Below are 21,155 nucleotides of genomic sequence, written 5' to 3' on the forward strand. Positions count from 1 at the left end.
TTCTATGTGGATTTTAATGAAGAAAAATTCAAAATAAGCAGTTTTGTCCACACACCCATGGACCATAGAACTACTAATAAAAAGGGTATTAAATATGTAAAACTGACATACATGTGATGTGAATAGAAACAGAAAGAACTCTCAAAATCCACTGAGCTTAGACGATATGATGAACTGGCTGTCTGTTATTGGGTTTCATTTATTAAGTGGTAAGTGGCAAAGATTGCCTCATTATGAATGAGTTAGGAATTATCAAGTAGCTTTATAATTTTATTATTTGAAATAATAAGATCCTATGGTCAAATTTTCTTCTGTAGTTTTTAAAAGAGGGACTACTTGGACCTCTCAGAAGGCCTGTTCATTTTTTACCCCCACAATGCCTTTGCCTCCTACAACTTAACATTAGTTTTAGAACTTATACCTAATTAATTTATTAAATATTGCCACCATTTACTGCTTATTTGTTCCTATATATGTTATTAATTTTATCTATAATTTAACACTCAAGAAAAACTTGTCTCCGAAAGCTATTCCCTCAAACACATAGAAGTTTCGATCCTACCACACGGTGGGGTCCTGCTGCCAGCAACATCAGGGTCTTCTGAGACCTTATCACCGCCACCCAGTCCAACCCTTCTCACCAAGGGCTTGACAGTTAAGGAGAGCTGACAGTGACTTTTATGCAATTTAATGTGGAGGCACATTAATCTCCCACATTCGTTCTGGAAAGTAGTCGTGTCGTGTAGTCACGAATTTCATCCGTGTAGCAACTTTTTCCTAATGCTGTTAAACTCGAAGTCGGAAAATATTTTATAATAATTCCCATAGGAATGCTTCCAAGAAAATAGTTCTATTCCATTTTAGAATTGGCAGATATATTATTACAAGCTGCAGAAACAGTTTTGAGTGGTACATTACAATGGGAATAGGTAATCTACTTCTCACTGAATACAAAGGAATAAGCAACAAGAACAGTGCCATTTTCATTGAAAATATCAAAGCTTAACATCCTTTAAAAAATGGGGAGCACTAAATAAATTGTTCCATTCAAATGAAAGCTGAACTATTACGAGCTGTAACCTATGTGAAGCATTTCGGTGTGGATGACAGCGACTAAACTTTCTTCGTGACGCCATCCTCCTTCACAGTTCCGGTGCCTATTGACTGTATCCTGCGCAATCTTTGCATCACACGCAAGGAGCAGAATTGGTCCTTTGTCTTAATTCATGAATTATCCTATAGGAAAAGAAAGTAGATGGACACTCCAATACATGGATCATATATATATTCAGACAGTTAACAGTGAATATCCCGTTATGTTATTAAAGTAAACATTTCAGAAGAAGAGACCATTCTAATGTCACATACCGAAACACTCCCAATATTTATTAGGCAAGAATCCAGCAGATAAATTAATTTTAACATTAATATCTTTCCTCACTCCAGCTAAAGTTAGATGATCAGTGCTCACGAGATACAAATGATGTGTTTGGGGAAGCTGGACGGCTTCGTAGGAGAGCCATGCCATGATTTATTCCACAGGATGCTTGCTGCGCTACAAATCAACCTTCTGTTTGAGAAATCTCATTTGCAGCTAGTTGATGGGACTCAGTTTTCAGTGTGACTTGAGACCAGCCAGAGGTGCACAATTAATTAACCCACAGAGCCATCAGTATGATCCTGCATAATTAGATCAGCTTATACATTTTTAAAGAGTGGGCGCACGGAGTTCAGTAGCAGGTCATCTTCCGTAAGGTAAGAATGTTAGCTTGCCCACATGCTCGGCATGAATTGCTACTAACAAAATGGAGCTGTAATTACCTATAAATTTGAGTGCAAAAGATTGTGTTCTTAAGTTGTAGCTGACCAATTGTTTGGTTGCTCTCTTAGGTATGTCAGTTCTTAATGGATATATTCTACCTGCTTAGTTTAAGTCCCAAGATCGTATGCGTGTGTGTAGAGATGGCAAGAGGAGTGAGAACCACTAGTGTGTTCGTGACACATGCACTAAGATCTTACACTGTAGTTCACAGCGGAGCAGTCTGCGAGGGTCCTTCTTATATTTCCATTTTTTATGTATTTTTGAATAATTACAGGAAATTAGGAAGCATTATGTCCTTATGTTAAATCTGGATCCAGAATTAAGTTAAATATAATATAAAATACACGTTACATTCCATAGGTATTATTTTATGTTGCTATTTATGGGCATAAGGTCCCAATTTAAAATTAGGACAGAGTGTATGGCTATTGAATTTTTAATAACTGATTAATTTACTGTTCTAAACAGAACAATGGTATTGGTCTTACTACCAGAAACAATTAACATAGCATATTTTAATTTTATTAGTTGAATGCATGACCTGCAATGGTGAAAGCTACCGGGGTCCTATGGATCACACCGAGTCGGGCAAGACCTGTCAGCGCTGGGATCATCAGACACCTCACCGGCACAAATTCTTGCCTGAAAGGTAACATCTCATCAGATCTTGCTCCCATAGCTTTCTCTTTACATACTGTTGTTTATTCTGTAACAAACCGCCATGAAAATCCTGTCTTTATTATAGCGCACAACCAGGTAATGTGGTATTAGCTTTTCTACTCTGGCTTCTGCCACATTTGTTGGGGTCTGCAGGACGTAGTCCTGGCGTGATAAGATATGTTCATGGTTAGACATTTGAGAACAGTAGCTATACATTCAGTTGAGTTGCTAAACTAAGGAAGATTGTTGACCAAAACTGCCAGAAAGATGCAGAATGAAAGCAGTAGCAGAGCTTTCTCTTGTTTCCCATAGCAATAAACAAACAGATAAAAACAAAACAAAAAGCAAACAGTACAATGTGGCTAATGAGATAATGATTACTTTGATAGACCCATCCTTTTGGCAGACAGTATATTGCTAAGTACAACCAAATTTCCTCTAGCATCTTTAGATAATTAGGCCACATGTCTAGTACCTTAGCACAGTTCATATCCACCGTGGAAAGAAAAGACAACACAAAACAATCCTCTGGCTGTTTGAGCCTCATGCATTTTAAAATGGCCAAAATGTCATGTGAAAATTGAGTTGAGAAAAAAAACAAAATGGAATTAATTTTATAATAAATGATTAAAAGGCAAATAGTTATTCTATCTCCACTTTCTTTTAGAAATTGGTGTAAATTGCCTTTTTAACTTTTCTCTATGTTTTTGTTTGTTTTTTCTCTTTGCTCTTGTAAATGGAATGAAAACTCTATTTTTTTAAATGTGTGTCATTTCTTTTAAGTGAGACCAGAAAGGATATGGTAGCAATTAAATTCAAACCACCAGTGCAGGGTGCTGCTAATTTAAAGGGAGGTGGGATGCGGGGAAAGTGGTGTGATGGAGTTTGTCTCTTGCTCTGGTGGAGGGGAGGGCATGACCTAGCAAGGCTCCATTTCCAAAATTGAGCTGTCATTAGCAGCAGAGCTATTGAAACCGGACTTCGGTTTGAAGTTTAAGCCTGCCCTAGAAGAGAACCTGCTCCCTTAATGAACATTCTACACAAGGTCATGTTTGTGAAATTTGTCTTTAATTGGACTCTGTGGAAAAAGAGATGCAGTTGGCGATCCTAACTGGGGGACAGGTCCAAAATGGACCTACTTTAGTAACAAAGAGGGTGATGCTGGATCCTTAGTGGAATGATGTGTAAATGAAATCGGGCAGTTAGCAACTGGCAGACTCTATAAAGCAAAAGGTGGGAAACGCATCTTTTCCATGCTCTGGCTACCAGGCTAAGTGGAAAGCTATTCTGGGAATTGAGGGCTGTGGATGGTGTTTGCAGGCAGATTTACGTGACACTTTTCCTGGTGTGGTTTGCAGATATCCCGACAAGGGCTTTGATGATAATTATTGCCGCAATCCTGATGGCAAGCCGAGGCCATGGTGCTATACTCTTGACCCTGACACCCCTTGGGAATATTGTGCAATTAAAATGTGCGGTAAGTTAGGGTCAAATTTATTGCTTCCTTTCCCTTTAACAGATTGGACCTAAGCAGCAATTATTCGGAAGATAGGTCAGCAACTATTATACCTCGTATCTTGGTATGCGTGAGTTTTAATATTCTAAGACTGTTGTGTTGTTCTTCCCAATCTTTTCAATTTTCATATAAAATTGTTTTGAAAGTGATGCATGCATAAGGGTGCACATATAAACATGTCCATACATGTGATAGTAAATACTTGCAGTTTAATGCTACCGAGAAAATTTTTTTTAAAGTCTAAAGAGAGAGAAAATGAGCAGGGAATATACACATCACTCCGAAATTTGTATGGTTACAATCCCTTTCGAGTTTACACCTTTTCCTGTACGCTTTCTCTGCCTTGTCTCTCGGAGGAGTAGCTTGAGCTATTATCTGATAGCAAACCTCTCTTGGATAAAAGTAGACCCACAGTGGGGAAAGTATGCCTCATTGAAGCTTCTCATGGTGTCTGTAACCTCGAGAGAGTGATTTCTTCCCTCTGGCTAGCCTCCCACATGCCCTACATTGTCTTTCAATTTGCTATGTCCCTAAGTTCTGTTTCTAGATGCTCACACTGAGCTAGATGCTCAGGGAAGAAGCTAAATCTCATGTCCTCTAACTTGTGATATCACCTTAAATTTGTGCGCGTGGCGTCTTTTTTATATCTAATTCGGGCTTTTCTTTGAAGTTATGCTATGTAATAATAATTAGATAAAGACATGCTTTTTCATGTATAAAGTTCTTATTTTTGCAGCTGGAATCTAACATGCTTTAAGATCAGCACAGCTGCATACATTTATGAAGATACAATAATGTTGTATATTGGCTTGAGAGTGAAGTATTGACATGGAGATACGTAAGGGGATGAGCTATATAAAGTGATATAGCCACACCCAGAATAACAAGAAATTATGAGGCCGTGGCTAGATATTTGGATGTTTCCCTGAACCAGGTTGATGAGGAATATCTTTTGAATATATCCTAAAACGTTATTCAGGGTGTTGCACTGTCAGACTCTTCCTTAGAGTCACCAGTAAGAGAAAGGGTTTGGGCAAGTCGTGGAGAAGGGACAGAGGATATGTGAATCTCTCACAGCTTCTAGAAGCCTCTCCGCTGAGACACAGTGTTCCGGGGAGATTGAATCATCCACTTTGTCCTTTAAAATCTACGGTGACTCCTATGACAGTGCTGCCCTGTTGAGACTGGATTAGTTCCGCCCACTGACTTATTTAATCATTTTCCCATCTTTTTAGATCAGGGAGATACAATACACCGATTGTTTCTCTTTTACTGTTGCTCTCCTAGGCATGATTAAAGCCTCCTCCTGAAATAGGGTTAGTAGACACACACATGAATGTTTGGCGAACTAAGCCGTGAATGTACACTCACACCATATGCACAGACATTCACATGTATTCTCACACACATGATCACCTTTTGACTGCATCTGTAATGCAAACCAAATTGTTATTCTCTGTGGTTCTAAACAAAGTCACGAGAATGTTTTAAAAAGATGTTGGGAAAAGAAATGAAGAATGATACTTTTGTTATTATTCTTTCCTGGTTTTGGGGACAAGGGCACATATATCTAACACTTCCTGAATTTGACCATAATGCATTCGTTGCCTTGAGGTTTTAAAAACACTAGAGACACTAAAATAAGAGATATTTTGAAAATTCATTAGACAGATTTATGGCATTTATCAACATGGATTATTAATAATTCCATATCTCTAGCTATCTTATAGACATATATGCACACCTAAATGCTTATGTTTGTGTATGTCCTACAATCATAGGAAATTTAGCAATTCAATTTTAATCTATGAATTTATTTCAGAGCAATATAACGAGGTGAAAAATAAAAGATGCTCCCACAAAAGTATCTGAAATGCAGGCTACCAAAAAATAGAGTATTAATCAGAGGAGCAGGCAGAGAGAAGACAAAGTGGGGAGGGGAGGTGTGGACGGCATTCAAGAGGTTGAATGTAAAGTACATCTGTCACACTGGGAGGACCTGGGGGTGGGATGAAGGAAGAGCTAGTTTCCCAGGGTGTTGTATACATGATTATGTGAGAGGTGTTCATCTAAGGATGGGAAGTGCCAAATTTGGATGGGATTTACATAAATCCACTCTTCCGTGTGCTGTTGGGGAGTGTCCTTAGTGAGTGTGACAGAAAAGCCTTGGCTGTGAGGTCGTGTCAGCCCGGTGACAGTTTCTGTAGGGCGTGGATTTGCTGAACAACGGCTACGTGCCACACACTTGAGCAGTTGCGAAGGATGGGAATGCGACCGAGCTGGACAAAGTGATTGCACTGAAATTTCAGAGCTTTTGCATGAACTCCCAAAGCATAGCTAAACTGTCTTGATAGAGAAATTCATGACTTGCAGAACCACAGTTTGAATGCTATTCTTTTACTGATAAATGAACTCCAAGGTAGTTCCTAGCACTCTTTCCTAAGCCTTTGTTCTATGGTCAGTGTGTCCTGGAAGTGCAGGACGGATGTTGCTCATTGTCTGCAAAAGTGTACCAGAGTGCTCTACCGAAGGATTCTTGTCCTTCCTCACAAAGGAATATCTCCAGAAACATCAGAAGTCCACAGACGTTTTAACGGTATAAAGTTCGACAGTCCCAAGCCCGTGTGGTGCCTGCATGGAATATTGGCTTTCTCATTTATGCTTTTGGGGGGGGACAAGCTCATATTTTGCATGTTTGTTTTGCATATTAGTCAGAAATAGTGTTGGCTGAGATTGATGGTATCGGCCACGTTAGTTACTCATGAACCACCCTTGTGACTGATGTCCCCTAGAAAGCTTCACCAATTGTTCAAGTCAATTTACAAACTTGTCAGTCCATGTTTGGGGAGGCTTCTGACCCCACAACAAACACACAGAAACTGTTATTTTCAATAATGCTTGGCCAATAGCTTAAGCGTATTTCTGGCTAACTCTTACATCTTCTTTTTGTTTTTTTTGTTTGTTTTGTTTTTCATTTTTTTTTTTGACAGGGCTTCTCTGTAGATTTGGGGTAACTCTTATATCTTAAATTAATTCATTTCTATTAATCTGTATATCACTGGCCACGAGGCTGTGACTTAACGGCAAGGTTCTGGTGGGCTCCTGGGTGGCTACATGGCTTCTCTTGGGCTCCTAGTGACATTAATTCTCATCCTTAAGCTGTACCATAACACACACATACACATACAGACACACACGGAGACACACACAGACACACAGACACACACACACAGAATCAAAATACTTCAAAGGCTTTCTTTGATCCCACATGAAGAGAAAACGAAGCATCTTTTGCTCCTCTCCTACATTTTTGATGCTCTAAGTGACCCCATAGTCGGCCAGCTTTCTCTCCAGGAGTCTTGTTTGCTGTCTCGGGTACAATGTTTTTTTATTTTTTCACCTTTTGCTTTTCTTTCTGATGTCTCATGTACTCTGAATTCCCATGGCAGTTCCTTTCCACTAATGCTGCTTCTGCCTTTCACAACCACCTTCTTTCTTTTCTTGTCTAGATTACAGTCGTAACTTCTATAAATTTTAACTTAGGTACCATCCCCAATAGAAACACTTTCCTCCTCCTTCCTCTCCTCCTCCAACTTCTTCTCCTCTTTCTTCTTTCCCATCCTCCTTCTTTATCTTTTTCCTTTTGAGACAGATGACATGATGTAGCTCTGGCTGTCCTAGATCTTACTGTATAGTTCCAGTTGGCTTAAACATAGAACATCCTTCTGCCTTCGCTTTCTACCTGCTGAGATCACAGGTGTGTACCACTATCATTTCTAAATTTATCCTTGATTCGGTCAAATATCATTTATTTATTTATGAATCAGGGGTTTACTATGTGGTCCTGGTTTGCTTGATATTCTCTATATAGACCCAACTGACCAGTTCACTGAGATCTGCCTGCCTCTGCCTCCTGAGTACTAGGGTTAAAGATATGTGCCACAGTGCTGGAGAGATGGCTCAGTGGTTAAGAGCATTGCCTGCTCTTCCAAAGGTCTTGAGTTCAATTCCCAGCAACCACATGTTGGCTCACAACCATCTGTAATGAGGTCTGGTGCCCTCTTCTGGCCTGCAGACATACACATGGACAGAATATTGTATACATAATAAATAAATAAATATTTAAAAAAAAGATGTGTGCCACAGTGCCCTTATCCTATCCTTTATTATATATTCATACCACCAAAACATCCCCTTTCATATCCTTAATTAGTCTGAATATTTCAAGTTCTTTTTTTTATTTTTAGTCTCTATGCAAAGATGTAGATTCCAGTTAAGCTGAGTATTTGGCTATTGCAGGAGTTTAATAAAAAGTTGTTAATGAATGAAGGTTGATTCTTAGAGGGTTTGAGTTTTTCACTTTTCTTTTATGTTTTCCTGATTTTTTTTATGTGATTCTTGATTTCCACAAAAACAAGACCTAGTGTGTTTTTACACAGTTTTGTACCATGTCCTTGGCTCACACATAGGCTTCAGGGTTTACTGGGCTATTGCGATTTTTTTTACTGCCTATTGGCATAATAGATTTTTCTTTTGGTCTTGTCTTATCTCATTTCTGTTAAACTCTTTCTTCTCTCCCTTCTTATTTTTTTTAATTTGTAGATAAATTGTATTTGATTGGGGACATTTTAGAAGTATGTGCTGCTCAGATATTCCATAGCTCAGGAATCTGCTTGTGGCATGAAAATGGACTAAATGTTACAATCCCAAAATTTAAATACTGTTGCCTTAAATCCCAACATGATTAGATTTTGGCATAAGTATTTTAGAAGGGATTTAACATTAAGTAGAGTTCTAAGAAAGAGCCAAAAGTTAGTGGAGATAATGGTTTATAACAATAGGAAGATAATACTCTTCCTATGTTCCTCCATCATTCGAGAACAAGGCAAGAAGCCAGCCATCTACCCACCCTCATTAGGAACCTGTGCAACACAACCTTGTTCTTGAACTTCCCAGTCTCCAGAACTGTGAGAAAATAAGTTACCATTGCTTACACTACTGAGCCCTCAGCATTTTGTTGTTCCAAAGTAGCCATTGATAACAAATACAGAAAGGCTTCCTTGTAGTAAAACTCAGTATGAGCCTCTTTAAAAGAGGGTATCATTATCTATAAAAGTTCAGTGTACTTAGATGCTGGGAACATATTTATGACAAACTGTCTTCCTTCTTAAAAAGAATACTGACTGTTTCACTGAGTTTTATTGGGGCGTTCAAGGCCAGAGCAGAGATTAATAGAAATAAAACTGTATTTATTATATTCTCAGTCAAAAAGAAAAAAAAATCATACTATCAATGCCCTTCTCAAGGGAAAAGTCTTTCACTTGGATGGCTTTTCCAAGTCATCTCCTAAGAAATAATACTATAGACTTAAAGATGTTTCATGAATGCCTTGTCTCCTGTGTATTTTGTACCAGAAGAGTCTTGGAGAAAGTCCAGAGAAATGTTTCAGTATGAATACTGGCTTCACATGGGGAGCAAACGTGCAAGCAATTTGAGGTTTGTACTTTGGAGGTCTTTACTACTTTCCCATGTCAACTTTAAAGCAAGAAGCTCTTTAAATTTACAGTGGGCTTGATCCTGCCCTTTGTGGTCCACAGAGTACAAGTACTGTTGACAGGAGAGTGGCTTTATATAGTGTACTTAAGCCTCTGAGGACCATTGTGAGGTGAATTCTGTGTTTCATTGTCCCTCAGTAGCTATGGTTAGGAAGCTATGAGGGGGTATGAACTCCAGCAGATAATCAGGTGTTTGTCCACTGGCATGTTAAGCGATTTAGTATTAACTATTGAAAAAAATAATAGGAGTCTGGGGCCAGGGAGCAACATCGGGGGCAGTGGGTAAGAGTAATTACAAGTATGAGGACCTGAGCCTGCATCCCTAGCATCCATGTGAGAGTAGGGTACCACTCTCTTTCTCTGGAATACCTGCTGTTCGCTTCTGATCTCTGCACACACACACACACACACACACACACACACACACACACACACACACACACACACGCTTGAGAGTGCAGGTATCAGGCTTCCTAGCTCTCTTGGGAAATCTGACCTATTTTTGAAAAGGATTGTGACTTGGTGAAGGATTGTGTATGTAAGGGTTTGGCTGTCTGTATCGATAGAGCTTAGAAGGCCCTGGGTGTGGCTCTTTGAGACCCTTACACTCTAGCTCCTATTCACAAACATTTATTTAAAAAATACGGTTTCTCTGCAAAGACCTGGCAAGATTTTCACAGAAGACATTAATGAAATTTATTTGTTTACTTACTTACTTATATAGTTCAGATAGTGCAAGCTATCTTTGATCTTATGAACCAACTTCTCTAGCCCGCCAAATACAGGATTACAGGTGTAGTCTACCATGGCCAGATACGTTTGTTTTTAGTGATCTGTTTCTACTTATGCCTATCTAGAAAAGATGTTTACCCTAAGAATTAGATAAATCAATCCTCTTTATCTAAACATATCTATTTAAACTTGCAAACTGCCTTCAAATGTTCTGGCAACCAGATCACCCTGAATTCAAACCAGCAAAGTTAGTCGAATGTTCCAAGAAGCTCCCACTGTATTTGATGGTTTTGTAACAAGGCAGCTGAAGTTTCAATAGTGAATGTTGTGTTCTTTAAAGTATTTCCAAACAGAGATGATGTGGGAGCCCCCTTTTGTGTCAATCACCAAGGACAAGCATTCCTCTTAGGCTAGGCAACAGAGGAACAGTTAAATATCTTCGAATCTGTGTCCAAATTCTGGCCACCACTGACACCCCTGGCAAAATATTTTATTTTGAGGAATTCTCCAAAGAGTTCCTGGTATGCTCAGTGTGAACTTGCACAAATATTTATGTGTGTGGTGATGATGTATTTTAAAAGTATGTTGTTTTACATCAAGTTGATCAGCTCCAGCAGATACTGGGTTGTGATGCTGTTCTTCCCTTTACTCTTGGTACGGTCACTAGAGACGCTTTGAACCTTCTTCAATCCGAGTCTCTTGTTGAAGGATTAAGTACAAAGGAATGCCTTTCCCAGTACTTGACAGCCCTTTCCAAATCAGTTATCGTGAAGCATTTGTTTCTCTTTTGCTTTAGGTTTTAGTGTTGATACAGTAGGGCAGCAGAAGGAACCTATTTTATTGTAGTTCAGAAATAAGTTATTTTATTTATATCATGGTTTAATGGTCTATGGGCAAATCGTATATCATGTATAATATCATTTATCAGCTAATATTTATTGAACAGCTTCAAAAGAGTCTCTTAATAAGTCTTATTGATGAAAATTTCTTAGTTGCCCTAAGTGCTTGTACTAATACATCTTCATTAATCCAAATTATTTACTGTATGCACTGTAGAATTATGTCGTTCTTGATGGGATCACTTCTGGCAGCGGAATGTGAGATGTACTAACCCTGAATTCAGTATTGTTTATTTGTGGCTAAAACTATGATATATTTCCAATAAAATAAAATAAGAAAAATTAAAAACTAAGGTATTTAACATCCTATAAGGTTATAGATGCTCATTAAACTAATAGGTAAAAACGATGATCATTGCTTACTTATTTTTCACCTTTAGGAAGCTTAATAAAACATAATATCTATTGACACAATATTGATTTTTCAAATATTTCAATTATTTCAAATATTAATTTTTTACATCTGGGCATTTTATAATTTCAATTATTAAAATTGAAATTATAAATGAAATTAAAATTGAGAGTAATAATCATCATCATCCTAATAATGACATAAACCAATGCAGTAGTTAGAAATGTGAATGGAAGCTGAGATGAACAGTCAGCTTAACAGTTCAAGCGATGAGCATCTTATAATTACATTTAAAAGTGGAATGTTATTCCATCAACTCCTGTTGGAAACCTCTTCAGCTGTGATAAAGTCAACTCTAGCAACACAGGCTTCTCAACTTGACTCTGACATTACAGTGGGTAAACATTAGTGAGATATGTTCCTAATGTCATTAGATAATTAATTTTCCTTGTTTTAATTAGTTTTTTTTTCTTGCAATACGTTTTAGACCTATTCTTCCTCGCTGCAAACTCCTCTGTGACTTCTCGCTTTCCTATTCATCCAACTTCAGGTTCTTTTTCTCTTTGATTTTATTAGAGTCACTATTTTTGTAGTGTAGGTTTTCCTGAAATTTAAAAAATGTGCTCACTCATTGAGATTATTTATTTTCTGTTGGTATTTTAAATTTATTTAAATTTATTTTCTCCTCAAGTTTTTCTGATAATTATATTATTGCTCGCAACCACCCATTGCTTCTGCCAGAGACTGATTTTCTAACAAGTTACAGCCTTCTTTACTTATCTTAATAATCTTCTCACCAAGCCCATTTCAACTCATCTTTGAACTGAAATCTCTATGTAGTATTTCAGATTACAGCTCTCACAGGTCTTAAATTTAATATTTAAGGTCATATTGAAAATGAATAGGGAGCTGAGGCAGAATGTCCTGCTTCTAGATATCCCTCTGACATCTTTTTCCTGTCTAAAAGAAGCTTCACACAGTAGAGAAAACAGTCTTCAGAACCTAGTAATATATTAAGGTATTACATTATCAGGTAATGGCCAAATTTCCAGTTATGTCTGACTACGTTATGCTTTCGTTTTTCCTGCTTTGGTGAGTGTCTGTCAAAACAGAGCACATTCATTTCTTTGAAATCAAGTTTGAGCTGTTTTCTCAGGGAAAGTATCAGTCCTTGTGTGGTCAGGGTAACACTGACTGATGTCCAGGGAGACTGAGCTGTGGTGCACAGGAGCAACATAACCAGGACAGTGCTGGTCACCAGTAGACAGGAAACACACAAGTAAGGAGGGCAGTAAAGAGCTAAAGTGATTAAGACAGGCCATCCAACTCCGAAAAGACCAAAAGAAGTGTGCTTTCTTACTAGCATCCCCAACTGTGAACTCCATTCCATCTTTAGGATTCACGCTCTGATTGCTGTCACCAGGTTGGCGTCAGAACTTGTTCCTAAGAGCTGAGTATCTTTGTCTCTTTTATGTTTCTATGACAGAGGGGCTCACTCAGCTTAGGGTTCAAGGCTGAGTCACAGCACATGGTAAAGCATTGACATTGCATTGAACATCTTGGAAGGCAGAAGAACAAGTAGACATAGAAGGAGAAGAACAAACACAAAGAGGTGTTGCTTTATTGAGACACCTTCAGTAGAATGAACCCAGTCTTTTAAGGAAGTGTGAATGTCTCTTGATGACTTGATTGCTCTAAAAGTGCCCAATTCCCAAAACTAATACAATCAATGGCAACCGGATTTCAACAATCCAGAGGAAATGGCCATAGCCAAACCGTAGCAATGGAGGAAAATATTGATTCTTCAAGATATGTTTTTGTCCTTGCTCCTATCATAGAATAGTAAGATGTGCAATGTATTAGTACAAGGTCTGCTTATCTTAGAGTTGTTCTTCTTCCAAGACATTCCACACTGAGTCTCCTCCAATTACTTGATTCTACATTATCTAACTTGATAGAACTAACTTTGATGAAATATAGTTACCAGGGACTATGAAATCCATCTTATTTTGCAAAACGTTTTAGTTAATATCAAAATCAAGTCTTGAGTTCTCAGTGCAAACTTCTACCCAAGTCATTTAATAGAGCGATAATTTTTATTATTTATGAAGTTGTCATCTATCCTTTATCTATTCATCCATCTACATATCTATCTCCCTATCTATCAGAAGTAACACTGTTATTTTATATAAGGCTATCAAATAGACATATAGAGATCAATCACCAAACATTCTTATCTTCATTTCTTTATAAATTAGGGTATTTCTGAACTGCAGTTCTATTTCCTAAAGGAGATACAAGAAATATTGATTACTGTAAAGGAATTAGAGCAAAGTTATTATTTTGATAAGTTTGAAGAGAAATTAGGGGAAACCCATTGTTTCAGCTTCTTTTCCGGTTGCTGTGAGAGCACACCCCGACAAAAGCAGCCTAATGGAGAAAGTTTATTCTGACTCGCGATTTAAAGTCACAGTCCATGTTAAGGTGACAAAGCTCGATGTGCTGGCTCATGTCACGTCTGTATCAGAAAGCAGGAAGCAGGATGAGGGTTCCTTGGTCCCTTCTCTGCCGTCCAGTAGTCCACACAGAACTGTGCCACTCATGTGGGGGGGGCGCGTTTCCCACTTCGATTAAAATAATCATGGCCACAGGTATGCTCTGAAGCCCACCACCCACAAATTCTAGATTTTTGTCCAGGAGAAGTGATCTTTTTTGTAACTGTTTTTTAATCACTGTTTGTATTTACAAAGCTTTATAGAACAATGATAAACTTACATAAATATAGCTCAGAGAACTTAATGAAGTGAAGCATCTGTCTACATGTAAAAGAGAAATAAACATAGAAAAGAAGTTGTTTTTATCATCTTATACTGTTGCATATAGACAGCATATATAGACCATTCTGGATTTGTAGAGGGGACCCATTTAGTTCTAGAATGTAAGGCCACAGAGAAATTTACTTCAATCTGAACAGTCTGACATGGTTCCAAACTTGGCTCTTATCCAGAGATTGCCGCATGATCATCTGTCATAAAGATACCTGGGGTGTTTACCTCTGATTGTAACAAACCAATCAAAGCTTTATGCATTTTCCTTGGTGCTTTGTTTTGAGGAAGGGTGTGAGCATGGTTCAGGCTGGTCTCAAGCCTCCGTCTTCCCCTCAGTCTTCTGAGTGCCCAGATCCTTGTGTACCCTCCCACTCAACTCCTAAAATGCCCCCAGTTATACTCAGTGGATAGCACATTCAACACGGAAAGAATGACTCTTATTTATGGTAAAATAAATTTCATGATTATTTTTACACAGTAACAGCATCATGTACACACACACACACACACACACACACACACACACACACAATGATGTGTGATAGTTGGAAAACTGAGTTTTGTAAATCCCCAAAATTCAGTTGAAAAGAATACTGTATTAACTTCCATGTTTACCATATAAAAGAAAGTTGATGATGATTAAATTGTTGAGTTTTTGTGTATTGAAGAAACTGGACTGTCTGAATGACGCTAGTCATTTCAGAAGGAACTGATTTCAGCATGTATATTACAGAGATATATGGAAGTCGATATCTTTATGGTACTCTTCATGGAAAAAAAATTAAGTTAGGGTAGAAATGTAAGAAAAATTGGAAAGGAAATAGTAATATGTTAAGTCAATTTCTGACTCCATTTAATTTTCATCTAAACTTTAGAATGATAAAAAAATAATCCCTAGTACCACAATGCAGTGGGCAGTGACAAGGGTGATGGGCATGATGAAAGAAAGGTTTTCTTTAAGCTCATATTTTTTTTTTTTTTGCAACAACAGCTCACAGTTCTGTGAATGATACTGCTGTCCCTATGGAAACCACTGAATGTGTCCAAGGCCAAGGAGAAGGTTACAGGGGAACCACCAATACCATTTGGAATGGGATTCCCTGCCAGCGCTGGGATTCTCAGTACCCTCACCAGCATGATGTAACCCCTGAGAACTTCAAGTGCAAGTGAGTCAATTTTGGAAATGCTGCAAACTTCAGTGGTTCCCAGGGAAATGGGGCAGATGGGGTCTGCTCATGTTTGTATTAATAGCCCTCATAATTTGATGGCCTAGGTCTACTTAAGAGAAAAATGGGGGCTATTCTTTTCAGGCTTCAATTAAACAGGGGGCGGGGAAGAATCTCATGTGGCCCCTTCCTAGACAGAGAAACTACAGTCCATGACTGCTGAGGGGGTAATTAACCTTATACATGGATGAGCCCCCTGACCCCTGACTGAGTACCCAATACAAATGGTCAGCCCTGAAACCAGGTACACACAAACAATAAAAATGGATTAAGCAGTTCATATTTATATTTGCCCATATATAACAATAATAGTAAAAGAAAAAGAGGCCATTGATTTGAGTGTTGGGAGGTGACATGGGAGGGACTGGAGAGAGAGCACAGAAGAGTATCTGGAAAGATGGGCAGACAAGAAGTGATATAATTATATTTTAATTTAAAATGCCAGAATAAGTAAATATATAATATAAATTAAGAATAATACTAGCTATTAAGCATATGAAAACACCAGGTTACCTGTTTATTTAAGAAGAGGATGGTTATAGAAATTTGGTTTGTAAACTGCTTCCTTGAAACTGAACCATCAAGAGTTAAATTCTATATCTTACAGGAACTTAAATTTTCCTTTCTTAATTAACTTATTTGACTAAAGTAACCTGGCATACATGCCTCTCCAGAGTCTGGGCCATTATAATGTTACTAAACTGTGACACAATATTTGAACACTCACAATATTGGTTTCCTATTTACCCTTTCCAGTCTAGCAGAAACAGTAATATTGCTTAGATGTCTCTGCTTCTGTTAAACAGGATTTGCTCCCATACATATAATACTGTAACTGAGCTATGCTATTTATGATGAGTACACATGAATTATATAGTAATCAATTCACTACAGAAATTGTAAATAACTCCTCGATTAAACACATCAAAATATAGAGGCAATTTGGGCAGCTCTCTATATTTGCTTGGATCTATTCTAGGCTAAGCTGGCAATTTTGGGGGCTGGTTCTAAAACTAGGCCCATGAAGGCTTTTGCAATTTTAGATTCACTTAATTATCTTGCTTTGAATCAAAAGTGCAAAATAATTTAACTGAGCAGTTATGTATTTAGTATTGTAAACTTATGTGAATTAAATGTAAAATGTTTCATATATAAATACTTTATATATAAAGTTTAAAATGTAATGATATTTATGATATTTTAAAGGAAAAAATTATTCATGTTTTCCAGTGATGAATTTGATAATTGTAGGAGTTTGAGAATGGGTTGATCCCTTCCCATGGTGTGACTAGACACTGGTCATCTTCTCTGACACTTTATTGAGTTTTGTTAACAAGAAAATGGCCCACAGAATCTACTATCCAGGGCTCATAGGGGATCGCAGAGACTAATCCAACAATCAGGGACCCTGTATGGGTCTGACTAGTACTGTTGGAGGAGGGGGGCCTCTTGTTCTTCCCAGCCACCCAGCTAGCTTACACCAAAAATATCCACACAGAAACTGTATTGTTTAAATTACTGCTTGGTCTATTAGCTCTAGCTTCTTACTGGCTAACTCTTATATTAATTTAACCCATTTCTATTAATCTGTATATCAACACATGGCAGTGGCTTACTGGCAAAGCTTCGGCATGTCTGAATCAGGCAGTGGCCCCATGGTGTCTCTCTGACTCTGCCCTTCTTCCTCCTAGTAACTTGTTCAGTTTACCTGCCCTACCTACGTTCTGCCCTACAAACAGGCCAAGGCAGTTTCTTTATTCATTAACCAAGAAAAGCAACACACAGACAGAAGGACCTCCCACACCATAGGACCTCTGCAAATATGTTACAATTGTGTCCCTTGGTATTGTGGAACTCCTAACAGTGGGAGTTGGGGCTCTCTCTGACTCTTTTGCCAATTTTTGTTGCTCTTTTCTTCCTACTCAGTTGCCTCATCCAACTTTAAAATGAGGTGATGTGCCTACTCTTATTGCAACTTGTTATATCATGCTTTGTTGATATCCCTGGGAAACCTGCTCTTTCTGAAAGAAAAGAAGGAGGAATAGGTCTGGGGAAGAAGGGAGACAGGAGGAGGGACTGGCAGGAAAGAAGGAGGGTAAACTGCAGGTTATGTAATATATGAAAGAAAAGAAATAAAAAGAAAAAAGTATAGTGGGGAAAGGTAATGAAGAAATGATGTAATTGTATTTTTATTAAATTTAAAATATATAGTAAGAAATGAGTTTCTGTCAAGATTGAGTTTGACAAGATAGATTTATGTAGACAGAAGTTTCTGTTTTACCCAGTCCCTCAGCCATTCACTCCCAAATAAACAAACACAAGCTTATATTAATTATAAATGGTTTGGTTTATTACTCAGGCTTATTACTAACCACAACTCTTGCAACTTAAATTAACCCACAATTCTTGTCTATTTTGAGTCATGTGGCTTGGTAGCTTTTCTCAGTAAGGCATTCTCATCTTGCTTCCTATGCATCTGGCTGTCAACTGCATCTCTTGGTCACCCTACCTATATTTCTGCTTGGCAACTGGTCAATCAGCATATTTTTAAGCCAATATGAGTGACAAATCTTTCCAGTGTACAAGAGCATTATTGTGCAACAGATTTACTCATTAGTTTTCTGACTAAATGCAAGCTTATGCCTCACAACTTTGTCTGTTTCTTGGATTTCATTTGGATATTAATGAGATTGAAAAACTCTTAATTGTGCTGACATAATTACAATTCTTTCTAGAAGATTGTACATGCATGCTCCATGTTTTGTTCACTATAAACCTTATCAAAAGAAATAAAAACATGGATGGTGATTTTATGCTTGTAGGGTAACTGCAAACAGTGCCACAATAAGCAGATAAAAATACCGGTAATATAAGTTGAAATCTTAAGAACTTTAATAGATATCTTAGGCTAGGGGACTCTACGTTTCTAATTAAAACAATGATGAGAGATATACATGACCTACATGGACAACTTACTCTACTGTTAGGGACATGCATCATAACTGAGTCTTAATTGCTTAGCTATACCTATAAAGATAATAAGTAACCTCTCTAAACTGAGAAAAACTTTTTGATTAGAGGAAATCTACGCACCAAACTACATGTATCAAATAAATACATAAATCAAGGGGGAAAAAAAGAAGCCATTTTATTTTATTAAAACTTTGCATAGTTTCAAATTCCATTTTAAATGAGAAGCAGCAATTAGTAAGTTTTCTTCTACAAAGAGAATGATGAGTTTCCCCATCATTAATAAATTTGTTATATATATATATATAACATATATATGTGTTATATATATATATATATATATATAACATATATAGTGGGAGTCAAACTTTGCTACTCAGTGAAGATAACTAAGAGCTGCTGTTTCTCTTTCTCTCTCTAGTCCCTCAGGCAGCTGCATGCATGAAGAACCCTGAGGTTTGGAAGACAGTGTTTATTTAACAGCCCTCGTGTGTGCGGTGTATACATTGTTCCAAGTTATTATCACTGTTCTAATCAAGCCAGGCGTACATCTGGGATCCGGGAAATGTAGTGGTGAGAACTTTCTGAGGCGACTTACCTTAGCGTGTTTCCTCTCCACAGGGACCTTAGAGAAAATTATTGCCGCAATCCAGATGGGGCTGAATCACCGTGGTGTTTTACCACTGACCCAAACATCCGAGTTGGCTACTGCTCGCAAATTCCCAAGTGTGATATGTCAAGTGGACAAGGTAATCGCTGACATTTTGTAGTAGAGGCATGATTAAAACCAGGGGAAATGCCTAGAAGGGAACGCATTCCGTTTCTTGTTGAATTGCTCTTGAGGCTCGCAAGGAAGATCGTTGAACAGGAATGATGTGTTTTATATATCCATTTCTTCACTAATTCCTTCAATATTTATTTACTCATGTATTTAGTTAGCTGTTATTTAAGGGATTATGTGGTTATTACTGAATTATAAAGTCAGTACCAGTACACAAAACTGAATATCTGGCTCCGGAGAACTGCTTTCTAGTAGGCAGAAGCAGGAAACGCTACTGGGTTATTATGTAAATTTGTGCCTAGATGCCGGAGAGAAAAATGAGCCGCAAGTGAGGTGTGAGGGTGTTGATCTCTTATGTTTCCAAGGTTTGGGTGGCTCTTCTGTGTAAAGGATAGGGGAATTTAAGGACGGTTAGGAGGACAGAGAGCTATGCCTCCCATCCGTACATGAAAAGAACATTCTAGGAAACTGTAAATGCAAGTAGTTCAAAAGTTTAATAGGAAATCCATTCTGTCACTCTGGCTGTGGCCTAATGAGGAGATGGGCCAGCAAATGAGGTTCTAAAGACAATAGGGTAAATGGCATTGGCCTTGCAGGATCTCTCAGGACGGATAAAGGAGGCTGAGACGTTAGGCAATCTGAGTGGAGCTTCAGCGGGATAGCACCGGATGCCTTCTGGAAAGAGAATTCCCAGAGTTTCAGATAGGCGGGCCAAAGAAACAGTGTCTCAGTAGATCCTGCACAAGGAAGTGCCTGGGACCTGGGTCTTAGCCAAGATGACCTCATTACATGGTATAAGGAAAATGTCTTTGACTGGGAATCGTAGGTAGCTTAAGACAGCTGATTCAGGGCGCAGTAGTAAACAGATCGAACTTCACTCTGTGTGAATAACCGGTCACTGGTGAATAATGATGTACTCTTTACACGTGTTGGTGTACAATAAATTGAAAATTACATTCTTAATGATCATATTCTAGTTCACGTAATCTTAAAAGTCATGGCCGTTGTCATGAAAAGTCCAAGCCTACCTCCAGCTCCATTTCTTCAGCTCATTGCCCCTATGTACTTTTGTTCTTCAACAGTTCCTCCAGGGTCAGTGTTCAGGAGCGTCTCTGACCACAGTCTGTAGGCGGAGAGAGGGAGGGGCTCCTTTCCATCCATTTCACCATTTGCCATGCTTAAAGGTCAGCTGGAAATAAAGTTAAAAAGCTAATAATTAAGGGACAGTAGCTATCAGCTGTCTTCAGCCTCCCTGTCTGATTCACTGAGACGGTTCGTGAAATCCTGGTCGGAGAAGGACACAGACAGCTGTTTGGGGAACTTCTGGTGCATTTTGAGATGTTCTCACACATATGGTCATCTACAAAAGAATCAGGGAACAGAATATATGGGTATTTTATTTGATGATAAAATAGATAATAGTACTTAGCTAATGAATATATTTAATAAAGATCAAAAGTTTACTGTGAATAAAGAAATTTGCCCAAATTATTCAACTACTACAAGTGAGCTTGAATTAGACTCTGCTAACAACCTTTATACTTTCCCATCTTTTCTCTCCTTAATTATTTAAAAACTTATGATTTATTAATATATTTTACCTAATACAAGAGTCTGTTAGACTTGGTCAGCAACATGCTATGAAGAAAGTACACAGCTACTACTCAGGAAATATTGTCAGCCAATTCACCATTCAATTGCTACATCAGAAGCTATGCCTATTATCTATCTATCTATCATCTATCTATCTATCTATCTATCTATCTATCTATCTATCTATCATCTATCTATCTATCATCTATCTATCTATCTAT

At 38.0% G+C, this 21,155-nt stretch overlaps 1 protein-coding gene across 2 annotated transcripts in view; it reads left to right on the forward strand.

Moving 5' to 3' along the window:
* Hgf (hepatocyte growth factor) overlaps nt 1–21,155 on the forward strand; it is a 61,636-nt gene that overhangs the window by 21,105 nt on the left and 19,376 nt on the right. For both annotated transcript variants that reach the window (XM_005358339.3, XM_026784671.1), the window contains exons 6-9: nt 2,351–2,471; nt 3,841–3,959; nt 15,356–15,530; nt 19,182–19,309. In XM_005358339.3, coding sequence (XP_005358396.1) covers nt 2,351–2,471; nt 3,841–3,959; nt 15,356–15,530; nt 19,182–19,309 — 543 coding nt within the window. The remainder of the gene's footprint in view (nt 1–2,350; nt 2,472–3,840; nt 3,960–15,355; nt 15,531–19,181; nt 19,310–21,155) is intronic.

The sequence above is a fragment of the Microtus ochrogaster genome, chromosome 26, assembly GCF_000317375.1.
Source record: "Microtus ochrogaster isolate Prairie Vole_2 chromosome 26, MicOch1.0, whole genome shotgun sequence".
NCBI classification, from domain to species: Eukaryota; Metazoa; Chordata; class Mammalia; order Rodentia; family Cricetidae; genus Microtus; species Microtus ochrogaster.